Consider the following 20,599-nt stretch of genomic DNA (forward strand, 5'->3'; position numbering starts at 1 on the left):
GAGAGGAGGAACCAATCACTTGACACCGGCATCCAACCCCAGTTCCCTCCAGGCCCCAGAAGGGGGGCCCCTGAGTCTCTCCTGTCCTGTGTGCCCTACTCTGAGCTACCTTGCCCCACTCTCCCTAATCAAGACCACCTCTGGGGTTGGGTGGAACCTGGACAACTGGGCCAGCTGCAGGGAAGGGACTTGGAAAGTGACCTGGGAAGTAATGCAGGAACTGGAGGCCTGGGAATTGCTTCCCACGGATTTCCTGATGCCTTTGGGTGAACATGCCCGCAGCCTGAACACAGCATAGCTGGAGACTCTAAGGTCTGGGAACTAGAGGCACTAAGATTAGAAGTCCTGGGCAAGCTGGCTTCAAAGCCATGGCTTCCAGTCTGTGTCAGATTAGGGCGGCATGGTCTTCAAGGACTGTGCAGACATGGCTTCCTCCAGGGTCAGCCGAGAGGAAAAGGGCTGATGTTCCTGTGCTGACATATGACGCCTTTTCTCCCAAAGGCCAGGTGCTGTTGCTGCCCCTGCTATTGCTGCTGGGCCCACAGTCCTCCTGGGGCCTGGTCATCACACCCCCGGGGCCAGAGCTTGTCCTCAATGTCTCCAGCAACTTCGTTCTGACCTGCTCGGGCCCCGCTCCAGTGGTGTGGGAACGGATGTCCCAGGAGCTCCCACAGAAAATGGCCAAGACCCAGGATGGCACCTTCTCCAGCACACTGACACTGACCAATGTCACTGGGATAGACACAGGAGAATACTTCTGCGCCTACAAAGGCTCCGATGGGCTGGAGCCTAGTGAGCGAAAACGGCTCTACATCTTTGTGCCAGGTAAGCACCCCCACCTGCCTGCTCACTCTCTGACTTCTGTCAGCTGCAGGTGTCTGGGGGGAGCAGAGAGTGCTTAGTGACACTGTGAGCCACCGCCAGCTTTGACATGCAGATGAATCACGGGATCCAGCCTGGCTTGGGCCAGGAGTACAATCACTCCCCCGGCCCTCTGAGTCAGATCAGGGAGATCTGACTGCTCCCTGCCCACCCCATTCCTGGCTCCCCAGAATTTTGGCTTCTCAGCAGGTTCCAATATGCTCTCTCTTGGGCCTCCACATCCCATCTTTCCCATCCTGCAAGCTCTGGGTACCAGCTGCCCTTTGGCTTGTAGCTTATCTTCTTTCCCACCCTGGTGCTGACTGTATCCAATGTTAAAGCTGGAAGGGACCTCTGAGAGCATCCTTATTCTGTAATGAGAAAACTGAGGGGCAGAGAGAAGACACCTGCTCAAGGTCACATCGAAATTCAGGGGATAGCCAGAAAACCAGCTCCCCTGACCCTCATTCTTGGCCCCCACACCTGGCAGATCCCACGATGGGCTTTCTCCCGGTTGACCCCGAGGAGCTATTCATTTTCCTCACGGAAATAACTGAGATCACAATCCCGTGCCGAGTGACGGATCCGAAGCTGGTGGTGACACTGCATGAGAAGAAAGTGGATATCCCACTACCCATCCCCTACGACCACCAACGTGGCTTCTCTGGTACATTCGAGGATAAGACCTATGTCTGCAAAACCACCGTTGGGGACAGGGAAGTGGATTCTGAAGCCTACTATGTCTACAGCCTCCAGGGTAAGCCCCCTTTCTGGCCTGATGTTCAGCAGAGGCAAGTACAGCCCTCTGCAGGGGTAGAGCCCTTTCCAGCTTAGGAAGTGGGCTATTCCTTTTTTCACCACATTCTCACTGTAGTCTTGGAAGGCAGGTAGTGTTTCCCCATTTTACGGGTGAGAAGCCTGAAACTCAGAGAAGGTAGTATGCCCAAGGTCATGGGGAGGGTGAGGGGCAGGGCTGGGCTGCACACTGTTGTGGGCAAAGGCACAGGCCTCGGAGCTGGTTGGGTTTGAGTCCTAGCTGTGCACTTCCCATACGAGCGAATTTGCACCAGGTACTTAATCTCTCTGAGTCTGCTTCGTCCTCTGGAAAATGAGGACCATAATGATGGCCCACCTGGTGGGATTATTGGGAGGATTAAAGACAGAGGCTCCCTGGTACATGGTTTGTGCTCCATACCTTTCTCTGGTACTTAGATGCCCAGAGAATACACTGATTCAAGATTTTAGAATGTCGGATCCATGAGGACAGGAATTTTGTCTGTTGTGTTTATTGCTAAAGTCCCAGTGCCCAGCATAGTACTTGGCGTACAGAACATAGTTAGCAAATATTTGTTGAATTAATGGATCTTCTGCATGAGTTATCCCTTCCATCTCTGAATCCCCACCGTATCCCCAAGTGGCAGGGCTGGTGTGATGGCTGGTGGTGACTTCCTTGGCCCTAAACTGATCTCTTCTCCACCAGTGTCATCCATCAACGTCTCAGTGAATGCAGTTCAGACTGTGGTCCGTCAGGGCGAGAACATCACCATCATGTGCATCGTGACCGGAAATGAGGTGGTCAACTTTGAATGGACCTACCCACGCATGGAGGTAGTGCTGGGCTGGGGGGTTGGAGGAACGGCCAGGGAAGGATGGGTATCTTGCCTTGTAGCCTAACTTCTTGGACTCTGCCTGATGGGGGGGCTTCCCCCACCTGTCCCTACAGAGTGGGCGGCTGGTGGAGCCAGTGACTGACTTCCTCTTCAATATACCCTCGCACATACGCTCCATCCTGCACATCCCTGCTGCTGAGCTTGGCGATTCAGGGACCTACATCTGCAATGTGTCAGAAAGTGTGAATGAGCATCGGGATGAAAAGTCCATCAATGTCACTGTGGTTGGTGCGTGCCCTGGGGCTCAGCCCCGACCCTCCTTCTGAGCTGGACCTAGACCCTATCATGGCCCCAGGGTCCTGTCAGCTGCATTCCAGTACAGCTCTAGCTTCAGTACCAACCAATGCCCCTTTCCAGGATAAACCAGCACGCAGTGTCGACCCCAAATCCAACTCTGTTCCCAGGGTGGACTTTCTGCCTAGCCAGAACCTCAGGCCCAACCCGATTTCTAAACCCACCTGTCATCCCGGCCCAGGCCGCCCCATCCTCAACTTCAACTATGCTGCAGCTCACCTCAGCCACAATCCTGAGCCAGAATACGCTCAGTGAGAATGACAACTCCAGTCCCAATCTTAAACCCGGTCCCCAAATCAATATCAGCCCCCAGTTCGGTCCCTCTTCCAGGCTCAGCCCCGACTTCAACCCCAGATCCCGTACCTCCATCATTGGTTCAGGTCCTAAAGCCTGAAGCCCAGAAGGCCGGGCTCCTTTGCATTCGGGGGATGTCCTGCCTCCGGGAGCCCCACCCCCAGGAGGCGCTGTCCTATTGGTAGCCGGGCCGGGCCCCACCCCTGGGGCCCCGCCCCTGACGGCTGCCTCTTGCAGAGAGTGGCTACGTGCGGCTGCTGGGAGAGCTGGACGCCGTACAATTCGCGGAGCTGCACCGCAGCCGGACTCTGCAGGTCGTGTTCGAGGCCTACCCGCCGCCCACTGTCCTATGGTTCAAGGACAACCGCACGCTAGGCGACTCCAGCGCTGGAGAGATCTCCCTGTCCACACGCAACGTGTCTGAGACCCGGTGAGCAGCACTCCATTCTTGACGTTATTCTCTGCAGCTGCCCGGCAGCTCACAGCCTTCAGCCACGGGACACATCTAGAGACACTTTTCTTGAGAGCCTACTACGTGCGAGGCACCGTACCAGGCACTGGGGAGGCTGCAGAGCTCCAAGCAGACTGTTCCAGCCCTCCTAGAGTCTCCTGTCTAGAGGGGGAAACAGACGCGGGTCAGATGATCACCCAGATGTTCAGTTGTCCTTGTGATGGGTGGGGCCAGCTGGGAGCAGCTGAGGAGAAGAAGGCCAGATGATCAGGGAGGAGGGTGCCAGACGGGCCATGACCACCCATGCATGGATGGTGGCCCGGAGGCAGGAGGCCAGCAGGCCGACAATGAGGGGCCGTCCTTGCGAATAAAGCCCTATCAGGCTTTTCTGCAGGAGTGAGATGTGGAGGGGGAGGGAAGGGTGCTTGCCCCACCTTCTTCACCCCTCCCCAACCGCCTCTGAGCTCTGGGGAGCCAGCTGCCGATGGGTGGGGGATTCAGGAGACTGGCAGCGTGAGTCCCGTCTGCTAGCGACACCTGTGTGATGTTGGGAAGGCCCTGCCCCTCCCTGGGCCTGGTTTCTCAGGTCCATCCAAGGAGGGCTGGGTGGGGGGACTGTGGGAGTTCTTCCAGCGCCGGCAGCTGGGCCCGTTGTGCTCCGCAGGTACGTGTCGGAACTGACGCTGGTGCGGGTGAAGGTGGCGGAGGCTGGCTGCTACACCGTGCGGGTCTTCCATGAGGACGCGGAGGCCCAGCTCTCCTTCCAGCTGCAGGTCAACGGTGAGGAGCCCTGCACCCTGCCTCCCTGCACACCAACCCCCCCTCCACTGCTTCCCTCTCCCTTCCTACCCTGTCCACCCACCCACAGGAGGAGAGGGAGCAGGAGAGGGAGCGGAGGACTCAGGAGGCTGGCCTCGAGGCCGAGCTCCAACATTTCCACGCCTCTGTGAACTCGGCATGTCTCCTCCTTGGGCCTCAAGCTGTCCACGGAGGCGCCTGGGCTACACTGGTGTCCCTAACACCTCAGGCCTTCATGTGCCAGTGCCATGATTTGTCCTTCTCACATGCCCTCATACTGGACTACTACTTAGGTAGTCACTGAGCAACACCAACACACCAGTCTGGTCAAGGTTCTTGAGGCCCTGCCTTTGTGCTGCTTGTCTCCTGCTGGGGGAGGACAAGCACTCCACAGTAGGGCAGAGAACCAGCAAATGACACAGAAGGTTAGAAGGTAACAAGTGCCGTTGAAGGAGGAGAAAAGCTGGGTAGGGAGGACAGAGGGTTCATGAGGCATGGGGCGGTGAGCGTTGCGATTTTGAGCGGCCTGATCAAGTTGGCCTCGAGGAGGCGACATTTGTGTGAAGACTTAAAGAACGTGAGGGTGTTCACCAGGGGGATTCTGGGGGGCAAGGGCCCGCCAGGCAGTGGCAAGGCAGGACAACAGCAGAAAGCTGGTGTGGCAGGAACCGAGAAGGGGGAGAGTGGTGGAGATGAGGTCAGAGCTGAGGCCTGGTCGTGGGGTGTGGGGGGGGGGGGACAGATTGCATGGGTCCCCTCGGGCCCTTGTATGGACTTTGGCTTTTACTGTGACGGAGATGACAGCCACGGCAGGGTTTTGAGCAGGGGAATGACACACGAATGACTTACTGTTTTGTCAATTGAATTTCTAAAAATAAATGTATTTTGAAAGAGAATTTAACCTCTCAATTGTAGATGGAAAATCAGCATCACATGTCATAAATATAAAGCAACCACTAAAATAAACTCTGGGAAAACAAAGCGATGCTATTAAATTCTACCTCTGTGCTCTCCTGCTCTCGCTTTCCCAGGGCTTTCTCTGACCCTGAGACCTGCTCTGTCTTTGTTAAAAGGGCAGATTAGCAGTCTCAGAGAGGTGTTAGAGACAGACTGGCACCCTACTGAGGCTTTCCCTTTGAAGTGCCCAGAAGGGGAACCTGTCAGTTTTCACACGGGGATTCCTGGTATTTGATGTTCACCTGCAGCCTGAGGCTCCCCTCCCCCCCCCCACCCCCAGACCCTGGGCCAGATCCTCCTGGAGGGCCTTTCTCACTGTCTCCTTCCTGACCTCCCCACCTCCTGGCCTCCTGCCCTCTCCACATAGTGCCTGTCCGTGTGCTGGAGCTGAGTGAAAGCCACCCTGCCAGCGGGGAGCAGACGGTCCGCTGTCGCGGTCGCGGCATGCCCCAGCCGCACCTCACTTGGTCTACCTGCAGCGACCTCAAAAGGTGAGCAGACCCCTGGCCTCCCTCTCCCAGAGTAACCACAGCGGCCTGGCAGGACCCAGTGGAGGTCATCTCCTCCAGCCCCTTCTCTGGGCACCAAGTTCCAGGCTAGAGCCTCGTTCTAGAAGATGTGGCTTCTTGGAGATGCTCTGCATGACCTCAATGTCCCATTTCCTTACCTTGACTCAGGCGATCAAATGAAGGGAGTGGATTTTGCGATCGCGGGCTCTCAGTTCTGGGTTCGGAGCGCCCCCTGCCGGTCAGTCGAGGGGGCATAGGAGGAATGAGCTCAGGACCAGTCAAGGACTGGAAGCTGACCGGACTGGCTTTCCTCAGCAGATGTCCACGCGAGCTGCCGCCCACGCCGCTGGGGAACAGTTCGGAGGAGGAGAGCCAGCTGGAGACTAACGTGACATACTGGCCCGAGGACCAGGAGTTCGAGGTGGTGAGCACACTGCGCCTGCGCCGTGTGGACCAACCGCTGTCTGTGCGCTGCACTCTGCACAACCTGCTGGGACACGACATGCAGGAGGTCACCGTGGTGCCGCATTGTGAGTCCTCCGGCCCGAGTGGCTCCTGGAGACCCTCCATCCCCACCTCCACCCTGCCATCCTTGGAGCTGTGCCTGGGAGCCCAGCTGTGCCTTGGGGCCTCGCCAAGCCCACCAGCGCGCCCCTGTGCACTTATGCAACAACGCAGGACTGGCACACGTGCGTACACCCATGAGTGTACGTGTCTAGGCCATGGCTGGGTGTACGCATGTTCTGTGTGCATTCTAAGCCATAAGCAGGAGCAGGCTTGACCCTTGGACACAGGGCAGACCCTCCCAGTGTAGATTTGTAAACCACATCATGAAGACTGCCCAAGCCCCAGATACACGTGTCAAGCTGGAGTGTATGTCTACAGGCTTGTGCACAAGCACGCATGCTGCCTGTCTTTGGGGGACTACACCGAGTACATGCATAAAGCCGTGGATATGGCTATGCCCAATCCCCAGACGTGTATATAAACCCACAGGGGTGTGTCTGTATGCGTGTATGTGCAGATGCACGATCCCCACACAAGGGTGTGGATAGTGCATGTGTAATTCCTGTGCATGTGTGCAAACTGGCACAGAACATGGAGCAGCAGCAGCCCCTCCCCCTGAAAGCGTGCAGACACAGCCTCTGCACCCAGATGCCTGCTATCCCATGCATGTCTGTGAGCAGGTTCACACACACACACAAAGGCACAACTCTTGTCCACGGGAATAGTGTCAGCCAGCGCCTGGGTGCCCATGCTACCTGCCAGTCCCTGAGCGTGCGTTTCCCCTTGTGCTGGTCTCCATTTGTTCATTCATTTCCTCTTTCTCCCTGGAGAAGGCCCAGCCCCCCGGCACTTCTAGTGCCCTCAGTCCAGAGAGAAGGCAGCCAAGGAACTAGGCAATCCCATTGCAGGGGGCAGTACTTTGTGGGGGTGAGGGAGCCTAGAGGGAGGATGCAGAGGGAGGGGAAGAGAATGGGAAATTGTACAGCAAAGAGGCTGAGGCATTAGGGAGGAGACTTGGGACTTGGGGGCCCTGAGTTAGCCCCACTTGGTTACCCCTGTTCCCTGGGGGATGTACCTTATAACTGTCGTCACTACCCCGACGCTGCTGGCGACTCCGGGTGAAACAGGGTAGGAAATGGTCTGGATTTGTCAGGCTCTGGGAGCTCAGTTAGGCTCTGTCCTAGCTGTGACCACCCTGGCAAGGGCATGGATTCAGAGGCGAGGTGAGCGCAGTCATCAGGAGCTGGTATCCGGTCTGGGGCCATGGCAGACAGGCCAGACTGAGCCCAGCAAAGGCTGAAGACATATGGAAGCCCAGAGGGAGCTGAGTGCCATTGTTACTGAGGGGTGTGGGTTCTTACAGGCAGCACACAAAAGCTTTACTTCTGTCTTGCTCTGGGCTGGTCTGCAGGCGCCCACCGGTTCAGGGGTACATGTGCATGCATGGGAGTGGGAATGAGATAAGGGATGAAACCCCCACCTGTCCCACCATGGGGCAGTCTGACGTCACAGGCCATGGCTGGTGGAGGGCAGGACAGGCAGAGAGGATTTGCCGGACCAGCAGTGGGGACACGGGAGGACTGCCAGGGAGCTGCCAAGCTCCCCGTTTGCTATGGCTGGCTCTTGTCTCTGCCTGCAGCTCTGCCCTTCAAGGTGGTGGTGATCTCGGCCATCCTGGCCTTGGTGGTCCTCACAGTCATCTCCCTCATCATCCTTATCATGCTGTGGCAGAAGGTAAGCTCCCACCCTTGCCTGGTGGGTGCACATGGGCACACTATTCTTTCTACATGGAGCCCCCAGCTACCCTTGAACATTGCAGGATCCAGTCATGGCCCAGCCTGGCACAGAGCACTGGTGTAAAACGATGGAGAGCTGCCTCTACCCCCAACAGCAAGGACCATCTTGGGCCTGGTCCATTGCCATTGCTGTGCCTTCCTGGGTGTTGCCTGGACCTCAGCCCTGCCCCTCCCAGCCACAGGGCAAGGCACTTTCTGGGGGGACTACATGAGTCCCAGGATTCTCCCAGCTCTCACCTCCAGAGGATCCCAGGCTTCTACTGAAATGCATTCTAATACTACCAACGTGTCATTTCAATATTTTGTTCCGAGGCTTCACCATTCTGCAATCCCAATGTTTTAAGATTCTTGAGTTAGGATTGCAGCACCCATGATTTTATCATTCTAAGAGCCCTGTGATTCTCACATCCTATGATTTCAACATCGTGTGCTTCCATCTTTCCGAGATTCCCACTGCAAATGACCCAGCTTGGAGAACGGGCTGTCCACATCTAGCCAAATGCTCCTAGCTTGGGTCACTTCCCAGGACTGCCTGCCCCGCTACTTCTATCTGGGAAGCAGCTAGTGTTCTGGGAGAAGTTGGCAAGGAGGTCCTGATGAGCCGGGCCCTGGGCTATTAGCTGCTCCTCAGCCAGCACCAAGCTGGGGCCTCTTGGCACCTGTTCTCACTGAGCCCGTGAACCTGAGCCTTATCAATAACTTGCTGTGTGACTTCAAATAGGCCTCTGTCCCTCTCTGGGTCTCAGGGTCTCCTGCTCCATCTGCCTCATAAGGGGCCATGGCGGGTGGGTCTCAAAGCCCAGACCTCCTCTGATGAGCCATCCCTGGTATTGGTCTTGCAGAAGCCACGTTACGAGATCCGGTGGAAGGTGATTGAATCCGTGAGCTCCGACGGCCATGAGTACATCTATGTAGATCCTATGCAGCTGCCCTATGACTCCACCTGGGAGCTGCCAAGGGACCAGCTTGTGCTTGGTCAGTCCAGAGCACTCTCGAGGGCTGTCTGGGCACTTTTGGAGGGTGGCAAGACTGTCTGAGGTCTTGCCTTCTCGGGCCCTCAGTGCCCCTCCCCATACAATGGGGCAAGGTGATACCCCATGGAGGGTTCAGCGCTGAGGTCCTGTGATCCCATGACTACGTGAGATCGGACCCCTTGTGGGCAAGAGGGGAAGTAGGAATTGAGGACAGGCTGCATGTTAGGCCCGTGCTTAGTCTAGTTGGGAAGGCCAAGGTGTGCAGAGGAGCTGAACTCCCTTTGGGGATGGGAGGAAGGCTTCCAGGGACGAAAGATGGCCCAGAAAGCTGGCAGGACTTAGATGAGACATCAGGAAGGGCTGCAAAGCACTATGGGAGACTCCTGGAGGGGAACACCTTAAGTCCCGGTTGGCTGGAGGGGTTGACCTCTGAGAGAGCAGGGTATGTAGTTCCGTGGTGGGCCAGGAGCTAAGGGATTGTCTCTACCCCAGGACGCACCCTGGGCTCCGGGGCCTTTGGGCAGGTGGTGGAGGCCACGGCTCACGGCCTGAGTCACTCGCAGGCCACGATGAAAGTGGCAGTCAAGATGCTGAAATGTGAGTCCTGGGAGCCTGCCTCTCCCTCACATCTGGGCCCCCTCGTGTCCCCTGCCCCCAGCCCTGCGCAGTCAGGCACTCCCCGGCTCTCATTTGCTGGATGCAAGCAGTATAGTCACCTGTGGGCCAGCACTGCTGCAGGCTCTGCTTTGGCCAAGAATCTTCCTCACCCTGCCCCCCACTCCTGGCACCTCCTTCTCTCCCTGACCTTCCTCCCACCCACTTTCTCCTCCCCCTACTCGTGGGTCCTCACTGCCCCTAGGCCATCTGGGTCTTACAGTAAGGTATGGAGCAGAACAGCCTCCTTGGGGCCTCAGGGACAGGGCAGGCCTGAGGCCCCATCTCCCTCCTCAGCCACAGCCCGCAGCAGTGAGAAGCAGGCCCTCATGTCAGAGCTGAAGATCATGAGTCACCTCGGGCCCCATCTGAACGTGGTCAACTTGCTGGGGGCCTGCACCAAAGGAGGTACAAAAACCACTCCCCCAGAGGGCTCCAGAAAACGCCAGCCGCCCAAGCCTGGCCCCTCCCCGCCCCCTCCTCAGTCCAGGGATGACAGGACTCTCCAGCTGGAGGGTCTGTACCCACCCCGTCCAGTGCCCTCATTCCACAGACCCAGATGGGGGCGGGACTCACAAACCCACAGAATCACATCACCTTCAAGGCCCAAGGACCTGGCCGTTTGCAAACCCAGGGGTCCTCTGACTCTTTAATATTTTCTCAATACATTCCACAAACTCCTATGTCCTGGCCCCTGTGAGGTGAGTTCTGTCCCTACACTCGGGGAACACCAGCAGGCTGACTGGGAGCTGCTTTCATTCAGATCATAGAATGAAGTCTCCCCAGCCCATGTGTTTATTTGAAGCTCTGACTGCAAGTTAGGCCATTAAAAAAAAAAAAAAAAAAAAGAAGTATTATCACTGTTTGCAGCTTATTGTGAGATTTGGGATTTTCCTCAGTATTGTGCAACCAAAATAAAATACAGAAGTGAGCTGCAAACAGAGGCCAATTTATGTCCCCAAGATCACCCATTTCAAAATGTCTGTCTTCATCAATATTGTCAAGTTCCCACTGACGGGCTTCAAGTAAATGTACTGTATTTGGGTTGAAACAGTAACCTGATAAGTAATAGTTGCCTTTCTTTGCTCTATATACTGGGCTCCAGCATTCGCCATCATTTGAAAACCTATGGGTGACATCTACCACCCTGTCCTTGCTCTGTGCCAGGCCCAGGGCCGAGCTGACAAAGGCATTATCTTATGAGTGCTCAGGGAGGTGGCTGGGGTTAGCCCCATTTAACAGATGGGGAAAGTAAAGCTCGGCGAGAATAAGTATCTCCCTCCTGGTCACCAAAGCCGGAAAAGAACCGGGGTTAGCCCGGTGCCAAAGCCTCTTGGCCATCCTACCAAACTGCCTTTCCAAGCTAGCGCCGGGCCCCGATGGCAGGTCTGAGCCCGGGGGCTGTGCCTGAGCCTGTGCCCCCACAGGACCCATCTACATCATCACCGAGTACTGCCGCTACGGCGACCTCGTAGACTACCTGCACCGCAACAAGCACACTTTCCTGCAGCGCTGCTCCGACAAGCGCCGACCGCCCAGCGCCGAGCTCTACAGCAACGCCCTCCCCATCGGGCTTCCGCTGCCCAGGTACCGCAGGAGGCTTTGGGGAGCCCTAGGGGCACCTACCTGCCCACTCCCTCCCTGTCCAGGGCAGAAGCTGAGGCCAGGGTGGGCAGAGACAGTTTAGGAGCTGGGGTGTCGGTCTGTCACCGAAAAACAGGAAGACCCAGCCCTGCCCCCCGCCTCCCCCCCACCACTGGATCGATTTCCTTCTAGTCCTTGGTCCACCTCTAAAGACATGGGCGCATGTGGTCCCCTAGCTCTCCAGGGAGCTGGCGCTGTAGGCAGAGGCATTAGGATGACTCCTTGCCCACTCTGGGCTGTGGCTGGGCCCTCATAGGGCATCACAGCCGGATGGAGATCCCCGGAAAGGCACTGTGCTACCTGCCCTTCCTCTGACCCTCGCACTCGAGTGCTGTGATCACGCCTAGGCGTGAGCTCCCCGGGGACATGCACGGGGTCTTATGTTATCCCAGCACCCCGCTGCCCAGCTTAGGACCCCACAGGCTGGGGGGAAGGGCTCCCTGCGTGGCCACTCAAATGGTGACAGACTAGAGGAAGAGGAGTGGTGGAGGGAGAGAGGAAACCCATGAGTGACAGGGCCTTGTGGGGCCTCAGGGCGAGGAGGGGCAGGAAGGGAAGCAAAAGGAAAGCCCTGTGGCCCTTCCTCCTGTGACGTCCCTCTCTCCCCCAGCCATGTGTCTCTGCCCGGGGAGAGCGACGGTGGCTACATGGACATGAGCAAAGACGAGTCGGTAGACTACGTGCCCATGCTGGACATGAAAGGAGGCGTCAAATATGCAGACATTGAGTCCTCTAGCTACATGGCCCCTTATGACAACTACGTCCCCACCGGTGGGTCCTCACCTCAGCACGGCCCCGACCCCTATGCAGTCGTGTGTTCCTATCAGAGCCTTTTGTATGCCCAGGCTCGCAACAGCAGGGGGAGGAAGGTGGCTTGTCCCCATTTCAAAGATGCGGAAACTGAGGTTAGCCACCTGCACACAGCTGCTCTGTGAGGGAGCCCCAGAGTGAACCTCTGTATCTGGATCCAGAGCGGGAAGAGTTGGGGTAGAGGGAGTCCTGGGCCTGCTGGGGCATGGGCCCAGAGGAGGCCCCAGGTTCCTGGGCTGACCCAGGGTCCCTGAGAAGCAGGCAGATCAGGCTGAGCAAAGGTGACCTGGGGCTAACATCAAAGGCTTTTCTGGCCCATGAAAGCACACTGATGAGATAGGAGAGGTTTGCATTAGATGTTTGGAAATTGTCTTCCTTTTTTTGGAGGACTTAGAGGATCAGTAGCTACCTGTAACAGAGAGTCAGCCTCAGTGAGCAAAAGGGCAGGGGTCCTTTGGGCCATGTGGAGACCCACAGTGGTAGGTGGACTTCTGTTCTCCCCTAGCTCCTGAGAGGACCTGTCGGGCCACTCTGATCAACGAGTCCCCAGTGCTTAGCTACACGGATCTCGTGGGCTTCAGCTACCAGGTGGCAAATGGCATGGAGTTCCTGGCCTCCAAGAACGTACGTGTGGTCACTGTGGGGAGGTGGGCCACCCAGCCAGCCAGGGTCCTCCAAGTACAAAGCTCTGTATGGCAGCTGTGTCCCCTGTGGTGGGTGAGGACAGTGAACGCCCTCACTGGGTGGCTCCCCTCACCTGTGTGGCGATACCTTTTTCCCCAAGCCCTTGGCGGGGAGGTCTTTCCCCACAACTGCCCCCAAGGCCTCAGCTCCCATCTCCCCCAACCCAGTGTGTCCACCGAGATCTGGCAGCCAGAAATGTGCTCATCTGTGAGGGCAAGCTGGTCAAGATCTGTGACTTCGGCCTGGCTCGTGACATCATGCGAGACTCGAACTATATCTCCAAAGGCAGCGTGAGTACCATGTGCCTCTGACCCTGGGAGCAGGTTCTCTCCTGGTCAGCGTGGCTGTGGCACGTGGGAGATGAGGACTGAGTGCCTCGTGACCTGCCCTGTCCAGCGGTGACAGGCTTGGCCTGCCTAGCCATGTGTGCAGGCCCAGGAGGGGAAGCCACCAGCTGTGCATGGGGTGGGGGGTGGGGGAGTGGAGTGCTAAGGTTGTGAGGTGAGCCCAGGACTCAGAGTCACCCGTCATGACGGGGCGGGGGGGGGGGGGGGTGCGTAAGGGAAGCATGGAAAGGGAGCAGGTCAAATGGGTATTCGGTTAAAATGTGACCATTCTGTCAGCCACTCATGTTCCCATTTTCCACAAGAGGACGGTGAATCCCAGAGCTGGAGGGACTCTAGACCGCAGAGATCGAAGGTGGCCGGCTCAGAGCAGGGGGTTCCTTGGCTTCTCTCTGGCTCTCCTGCTCTCTACCAACCGGTCCAGGGGCCTCTACTGGGGTCAGAAAGAGGGACCTCAGACCTGGGGCTCTTTCTCAGGGATGGGGCTGCCATGTTACCAGCTGTGGGTAGAGGAACTTGGCCTTCCGGTCCCCATGGCCAGTACTGGGATGCCTGTGGGATCTGCATGCCTGCAGAGGTGGGCTCTCAGGGCCCGGGAGTTAGGTAGTGGGGGGAAACTGCCAGGTGTGGAGTGGGCCCTGGCCCTCCTTATACTTAGTGCGGTGCCGCCCTCCTCCAGACCTTCCTGCCTCTGAAGTGGATGGCCCCCGAGAGCATCTTCAACAGCCTCTATACCACCCTGAGCGACGTGTGGTCCTTTGGGATCCTACTCTGGGAGATCTTCACCCTGGGTACGCTCCCCTGGCCCCCAGCCGTCAGGGGCACGGCCCCTACCCTGCCCCCGTGTGCCTCCAGCCTTGTGGGGCTGTGGGACTGGCTCTGGTGCAAGTTACAGTTCTCTGCTGCTTTCTCACGGCTACAAGACCTTGGCAAATCCCTTATCCTCTCTGGGTCTCTTTACTTCCCCAGCCGATTATGGATGGGTTTGGAAGTGACATCTAAAAGCCTAGATGATTCTGGTTTCTCTGGTTCTCTGATTCTGGGGAGGGTTTCCGGCTCTGTCCAGAGCCTCTAAAGGGGGCTCACAAGTCTGAATGCCAAGGCCATTATACTGTTGTCCATTCTAGGGCTGGTGTGCTTCCCTCTGCCCCTCTTCCAGCACCTCTGAGCCGGTGTGTCTCTTGTCTTTGCCCCCTGCAGGTGGCACCCCGTACCCAGAGCTGCCCATGAACGAGCAGTTCTATAATGCCATCAAGCGGGGGTACCGCATGGCCCAGCCTGCCCACGCCTCCGACGAGATGTGAGTGGAGCCTTTGCGAGGATTTTTTTGGGTGCAGACAATAGTTATCCAATTTAACTTGCTTAAGGCAAAAATAGATTTGTCCAGAGATCTAGAAAAACCTCCATATAGCTGGATCTAGGTGTTCAGAGGCTGTCCTCAGGAATCTGGTTCTACCCAGGTCTGCTTCCCTTCGCGCTGGCCACATTTTAAGGCCAGATGGCTACCTGGTTGCTGCTTTCACCATAGTTCGGGCGCAAGGCCCCAAGCTGACCATCAAGGGCTCAGCTGGGGACACGTGCCCATCCAGCCAGGCATTGAGCTGAGAACCGTGCAAACTCCTACCAGCCAGACCTGGGCCACGTGCTCACCAATGCGGTCGACCCCACGGAACCTGCCAGCGGGAGGAGGGCCTGCTAAGGGACAGGAAAAGCAATCCCTCTCCACCGGTCCTCCCCAACTCCCTTCCGGGAGGCTGCAGAGCCGGAGCCAAAGACTCTGACCCCCTCTGTGCCTCTCCCCAGTTACGAGATCATGCAGAAGTGCTGGGAAGAGAAGTTTGAGATCCGGCCTCCTTTCTCCCAGCTGGTGCTGCTTCTCGAGAGGCTGCTGGGTGAGGGGTACAAAAAGGTATGTTGAGGCAGCAAAACGGAGAGTTCTGGTCCAGAAGTCAGACACTGGATACAAGGCTCTGTGTGTCATGCTGGTATTTAAGGGACCGCCCTGTACCTTCTCGGGCTTCTCGGGCTTCATTTTCCCTGCTGGTACTAGTAAGGGATGGGCTGGGGCTGTGAGTTGAATTTATTTTAACAGCACAGTGTTTTTTGAAATGAAATCCTGCATGGAAGCCGCTGCCCACAGCCCCCTTCGTCCCACATCCCTCCTCATGCCTTTGCACCCACGCACCAGGCCTGGGGCTCCCTCAGAAATCTGAACAACCTTAGGCTGCATGTCCAATAAGGGCCTGACCGCCCTGATGCTACTTCGATTTCCTCTTCGGGCTCAGTTAAGGCAGAACCCAGCCTGTCCACCAGAGGGAGCTACAGGGAGGGGTGGTGCGCACCCCTTTTCCCCTGACCCATTCCTAACCACATTCCCACCCACGTTTAGTCACAGCTCAGCACCCAGTGAGATGATTGGGTTGTCACCACTTAGCACTTAGGGATGCTGAGGCCACAGTGAAGGAGGTTGAAGCAAGGTGACAGCCCACACCTGTCTGTTCTGAAGTAAGGGGAGTGTTAGGGTCACAGGCGCTAGTCTGCTGACTGTCCCCTCCCTGGGGGGCCCCCGAGCCCACCTGGTCTTGTGTGATGGCACCTGGGAGAGCCGCCAGCTGTGTGTGGCTCCGGACAATTCCCCTTCCTCTCCGAGCACCAGTTGCCCAATTCACACGAGGCAGGAGGGGCCAGGTCAGGGTCTCATGGTACATGAACCCCACAGCATTTGTGGCCTGACCTCGCTGTTTCTCTGGTCCTCCCTCCCCGTGGAGCAGAAGTACCAGCAGGTCGATGAGGAGTTTCTGAGGAGCGACCACCCGGCCGTCCTTCGGTCCCAAGCTCGTTTGCCTGGCTTCCATGGCCTCCGATCGCCCCTGGACACCAGCTCTGTCCTCTACACTGCTGTGCAGCCCAACGAGGGTGACAATGACTACATCATCCCCCTGCCTGACCCAAAACCCGAGGCTGCTGATGAGGGCCCACTGGAGAGTTCTCCCAGCCTTGCCAGGTAGCTGCTCTGGCCTGAGGCCCAAGGCAATTGTGTGTGTGTAGTGTGTGTGTGTGTGTGTGTGTGTGTGTGTGTGTGTGTGTGTGTGTCTTCATGCCGCCAGGCTTGCCTTAGAAGTCCATTACCTGGGGTGAGTACTGATTCCTGCCAGTGAGCAGAAGCGAGGACTGGACTCATTTGGCTTCTGATGAGCTCAGGGGGAAAGGGCAGGCTGGTAAGAGACAGAATGTCTGGGATTTAATTGCAAGGTAGCAGTTTCCTGGAAAGTGGCCCCCATAAGCCTTGTCCCCGCTCCTCTCCCGAGGCCTTATCCAGGCCCTACGGAGAAGGAGGAAGTCTAATCAGCATCCCCAGCACCTGTGTACTGTTCTGGGGTCACTTCAGCCCTGGCCTGGGCTCCGTTCTCCAGCACCACATCCCGAGGGCCCCTGGGAGCCTGGCTGTAGGAGGCTGTGGTTGTAGGAGGTCTGGTGCCCACAGGGGTTGAGGCCAGAATTCTGACTTGGAAGGAGATTCGTGCTTTTCTTTTGCCTTGAGATGTGGCGAAGTTACAGTGGGCGGGGATTGCAGGAAGGCCTGGACTTCAGGTTCAGACAGGACCTTCCCTCAGCTGGAGAGGAGAGTCCCCCACAAGGCCAGACACCAGCCCCCCCCAAACCAGATCCACTCTCCGGTGAGGTGGCAGTAGCCTCAGGCAGGCTTCCAGCTCCAGCTGTGGCTCCAGCTGTGGCTCCAGCTGCCGTGAGGCCGGCCAGGCCCTGTCTCCACGAGCCTCCATCTCTCCTCGGGCACTCAGAGCACCAGGAGAACTAGAAGGCCCTCTCTGCCTTCCTGAGGAGCAAAGGTTGCGGGGCTACAGGCAGTCTGTGTACAGAAGAGCGAAGCTCAGAGCTCAGACAGCTTAAGGCGTGAACGTTGGCCTGTCCGGCGCCCTCGCACAAGCTGCCTCTAACTCCCCCGGCCTCTGCTTCGTCCTCTTGAGGATGAAAACAGGAGTGCCCATCGACGTGGTGCTTTGCATAGTCCTGACAGGGATTGGATGACCTAAAGGGTGTGGGGTGTACAGCGCAGGCTCGAAGGCACAGAAAGCTCAGGGCCACTGCTGTTATCTTAATGTGGCCCCTGCCCGGCCCCCCACTCACCTGCCTTCTCCTCCTAGCTCCACCCTGAATGAAGTCAACACCTCCTCTACCATCTCCTGTGACAGCCCCCTGGAGCCCCAAGAGGAGCTGGAGCCCCAGCCCGAGCCCCCGACGGAGCCGCAGCCCCCACTGGATCCAAGCTGCCCCGGGCCCCGGGCCGAGGCAGAGGACAGCTTCCTGTAGGGGGCTGGCCCCACCCTGCCCCACCCGAAGCTCCCCCTCTGCCTCCCAGCGCCCACCGCCTGCTGGGCTGGCCTCCCATCCACTGTCACTTTCTAGAAAGCTCTTGCCCCGGGCCTGTGGCACCCCAGCCACTGGGGTGGGTTAGGAGGCAAGAAGGCTGCAGGGATCGTGACCGGCCTCTGCCGCTGGGGGGGCCATGTGATGGGAGCCAGGGGTCTCCCGGGACGCTTCGTTTCTCCATCTGCAGGATGGGAGCTCTGGGCCCGGTGACGCACGATCTGGGCTTCTCGCCCTGGCTGACAGGTGGGGAGGCTGGAATCCCTAGAGATGCTCGGCGTTCAGGAGGCACAGATTAATGTTCTTCTGGTCGCACAGCTGCTCCTCCAGGAGCTGTAGCTCTCTCCTCGCACTTTCATCCACCGGAGAGCTGGGGAAGGGACCCTGGCATCCCCGGCTCCTGACTGAGCGGGGGCCTGGCCTCGGACAGTGATGTTCATCGGGAAGCCACGTCTCCTTGATGCCAGTCTCCACTTTCCCAGGCCCGAGCTGGTCTGGGGCCATCCATGCTCCCTGCTGGGGGCTGAGCCAAGTTCAGGACACTCTGGCCCACAGCCCCTGTCCCGGGCACTTGGGGCACACCTCGTCGTACAAGTGCCCGTGTCCATGTCTGCCTGGCCCCGTAAGTGCCGGGGTCTCCTTCCTTATCACCGCCCGTCTTACTCCACCCGCCAGAGTCTCCAGGGTCAGGCGGGCCCTGCATCTGTGAGGAGCGTGCAGATGTGCCGGCAAGGAATGTCCACATGTGTGCATCAGGAGGCTCACTGGACCTGATGTGGGACCTTGGAGGAATCCCTCGCCCTCTCTGGGCCTGTCTGCCCTGTTGACAAATGAACAAGGTGGACTCGTTGACTTCTGGCCTGCGGCACTAACACTCTCAAATCTTCCAGGGGGTGGCACACTTGCCCAGAAGAAGCAAAGCCAAACACTCCAAACTTCCATCCTAGGGGTCAGCTGGGGTCTGGGGAGATTCCAGACCATGCATCACACTCTGGGCACCAGGAACAGTGCCTTGACTTGGAGTGACAGGCAGTGTCTTGGAAAGCCCCCAACAGCTGCCCCATGGGAGGACTACGGGGCCCCTCTCAGACCCACCAGTGAGCCCTGGAGCCATCCTGAGTGAGGAGGCAGAGAGGATCAGATCCGACCCCTTGTGCGGTCTACCGTCCAGCACCTGCTGTCCAAGTCTGTGCCACAGACATCGTGGACAGTGAGGGCTCCTGGGGGACCCCAGAGAGTACAAGAAGCCTTTCTAGGGAACCTGAGAGGGGTGCAAAAGGTGGGTATTTTGGGGGTTGCCTTCTCACCCAGCAGCTGCCTAGTTCCTAAGGGAGTACCCGTGGGGTACAGCTCACTCCTTGCCCAGGTCCACTCACTGCATTCTCTCTGCCAACTACACCCCGGCTCAGTGGGCATCAGGGGAACAAGGGGAGTGAGGGCTGTGGCCAAGACTGCTGGCAGGAAGAGAGCCGGAAGTGGGCGGCAGCCCCCTCTGCCAGGCCGGGAGAGGGAGGGAATTCTCACTACGGTACCAAAGATGTAATCACCTAGGTTTACAAGTATTTTTAGGACTCACATTAACTCACATTTATACAGCAGAAGTGCTATTTTATATGCCATCAAATTTTCCTATCTGTGTACTTTTTTTTTTTTTTTAAGAGAAAGATTTTAATATTAAACCTGGTGCTTCTCACTCATGGATTTCATGGTCTGTCGCGGGTTTAAGTCCCTGTGCCATGGAGATGGCAGGAGTGGAGTGGGGCAGATGGGGCTGAGCCCCAGCCACAGTGTCCCCACACAGTGTCCTCTAGCTCGGAGTCTCAGTTCCATCTGTAAAATGGGGTTCGCACGCTCTTCCACCGCTTGCTAGCGGCTGGACAGCCTGGGCCTTGGGTCACGGCTTCCCAGGGTGTGAAAGGGGAAGGCCCCTCCAGCTCCACAGTGCTTGGCTCTGGGCTGGCCAGACGGTTCACAGGCTCCTGTAGAGAAGCCTGAGCCCCTCCTGTGGCCCCCGCCCCGCCGCACCATGTGCTTTGGCTTTGGCTGGTAAGCCCAGACACCCCCTGCCCCCCCCCCCCATTCTACTCGCAGGCCAGAGGGAGGCTGGTGTGGCTTGGGACAGGCATCGGCTCCAGCCCAGATTCCAGGCCTGGGTGAGTAGCAGTGGGGTCTCAAGTAGGAACAGAGCAGACAAGCACCCATGGGTGTCAGGGAGCAGAAAGAAGTGAGGAGAGAGGGCAAGTGAGGGAAGGAAGAGGAAGAGAGAGAGGAGGGTAGGCGGGGAGAGGAGGTGGGTGCGGCCAGGGTGAGGCTGGGGAGTGAGCGAGGCCCCGCTGTGTCTCTGACACAATTGAGCTAGCGAGGCCGAGGCCGGGCAGCAGGGTGCAGACCCAGCAGGCCCCTGGCCCCTCATGACCACAGCAGTTCAGTCGAATGGGGCTGGCAGAGGCCAGGCGTCCTGGTGCCTGCTTGCCAGCTCCATCTTCACAGTTGGCTGCATGGCACAGCCCAGGCCTGACAGACCCCAGGGCAATAGAGCCAACGGAAGCAAGGGCCAGAGGGCAAGCATGTTAGACCCAGGTTGTGGGTTCCTGACTGTCTCACTTGGGCCTTTTGGCAGGGGTCACCTAAGGTAGACCTGGGTTTCTATCTATCATGCCTCACTGTGTGACCTTGGCCATCCCTTGCTCTCTCTGATGTGGGGAAAGGGACATCTCCGTTTGCTTCTGGGGCACGGGCACCTCTCTTTGGAAGCCCACACTTCCCTGGACTGCCGCCATGGGTCTGGGGCTGTGGCTGCCCACGGGGAGACTCGGGCAGCTCTGACTCACAGGCCCAGCCGCCAACGCAGGGGCAGCTGAACCCGCCAGGGGAAAACCCCACCCGCCACATGGCCTGGCCACACAAAGCCCACCCTCCTGAGGGACCTGGCTTCAGAGAGCACCTCGAGCCTGTGACCTCTTTCC

General features: G+C 57.9%; 1 protein-coding gene across 3 annotated transcripts in view; it reads left to right on the forward strand.

Moving 5' to 3' along the window:
• The window catches only part of PDGFRB (platelet derived growth factor receptor beta), a 35,386-nt gene extending 16,737 nt beyond the window's left edge, over positions 1-18,649 (forward strand). For 2 of the 3 annotated variants that reach the window (XM_032337336.1, XM_032337338.1), the window contains exons 3-23: positions 502-825; positions 1,352-1,618; positions 2,342-2,469; positions 2,585-2,759; positions 3,357-3,549; positions 4,235-4,350; positions 5,693-5,816; positions 6,150-6,364; positions 7,981-8,075; positions 8,980-9,112; positions 9,604-9,708; positions 10,063-10,173; positions 11,193-11,352; positions 12,020-12,180; positions 12,725-12,843; positions 13,071-13,193; positions 13,927-14,038; positions 14,448-14,547; positions 15,051-15,156; positions 16,019-16,251; positions 17,411-18,649. In XM_032337336.1, coding sequence (XP_032193227.1) covers positions 502-825; positions 1,352-1,618; positions 2,342-2,469; positions 2,585-2,759; positions 3,357-3,549; positions 4,235-4,350; positions 5,693-5,816; positions 6,150-6,364; positions 7,981-8,075; positions 8,980-9,112; positions 9,604-9,708; positions 10,063-10,173; positions 11,193-11,352; positions 12,020-12,180; positions 12,725-12,843; positions 13,071-13,193; positions 13,927-14,038; positions 14,448-14,547; positions 15,051-15,156; positions 16,019-16,251; positions 17,411-17,576 — 3,266 coding nt within the window. In that variant the 3' untranslated portion in view covers positions 17,577-18,649. The remainder of the gene's footprint in view (positions 1-501; positions 826-1,351; positions 1,619-2,341; positions 2,470-2,584; positions 2,760-3,356; positions 3,550-4,234; positions 4,351-5,692; positions 5,817-6,149; positions 6,365-7,980; positions 8,076-8,979; positions 9,113-9,603; positions 9,709-10,062; positions 10,174-11,192; positions 11,353-12,019; positions 12,181-12,724; positions 12,844-13,070; positions 13,194-13,926; positions 14,039-14,447; positions 14,548-15,050; positions 15,157-16,018; positions 16,252-17,410) is intronic. The other variant, XM_032337337.1, reaches the window with a different exon arrangement.
• Positions 18,650-20,599: the final 1,950 nt, after the last annotated feature.

The sequence above is a fragment of the Mustela erminea genome, chromosome 3, assembly GCF_009829155.1.
Source record: "Mustela erminea isolate mMusErm1 chromosome 3, mMusErm1.Pri, whole genome shotgun sequence".
NCBI lineage: Eukaryota > Metazoa > Chordata > Mammalia > Carnivora > Mustelidae > Mustela > Mustela erminea.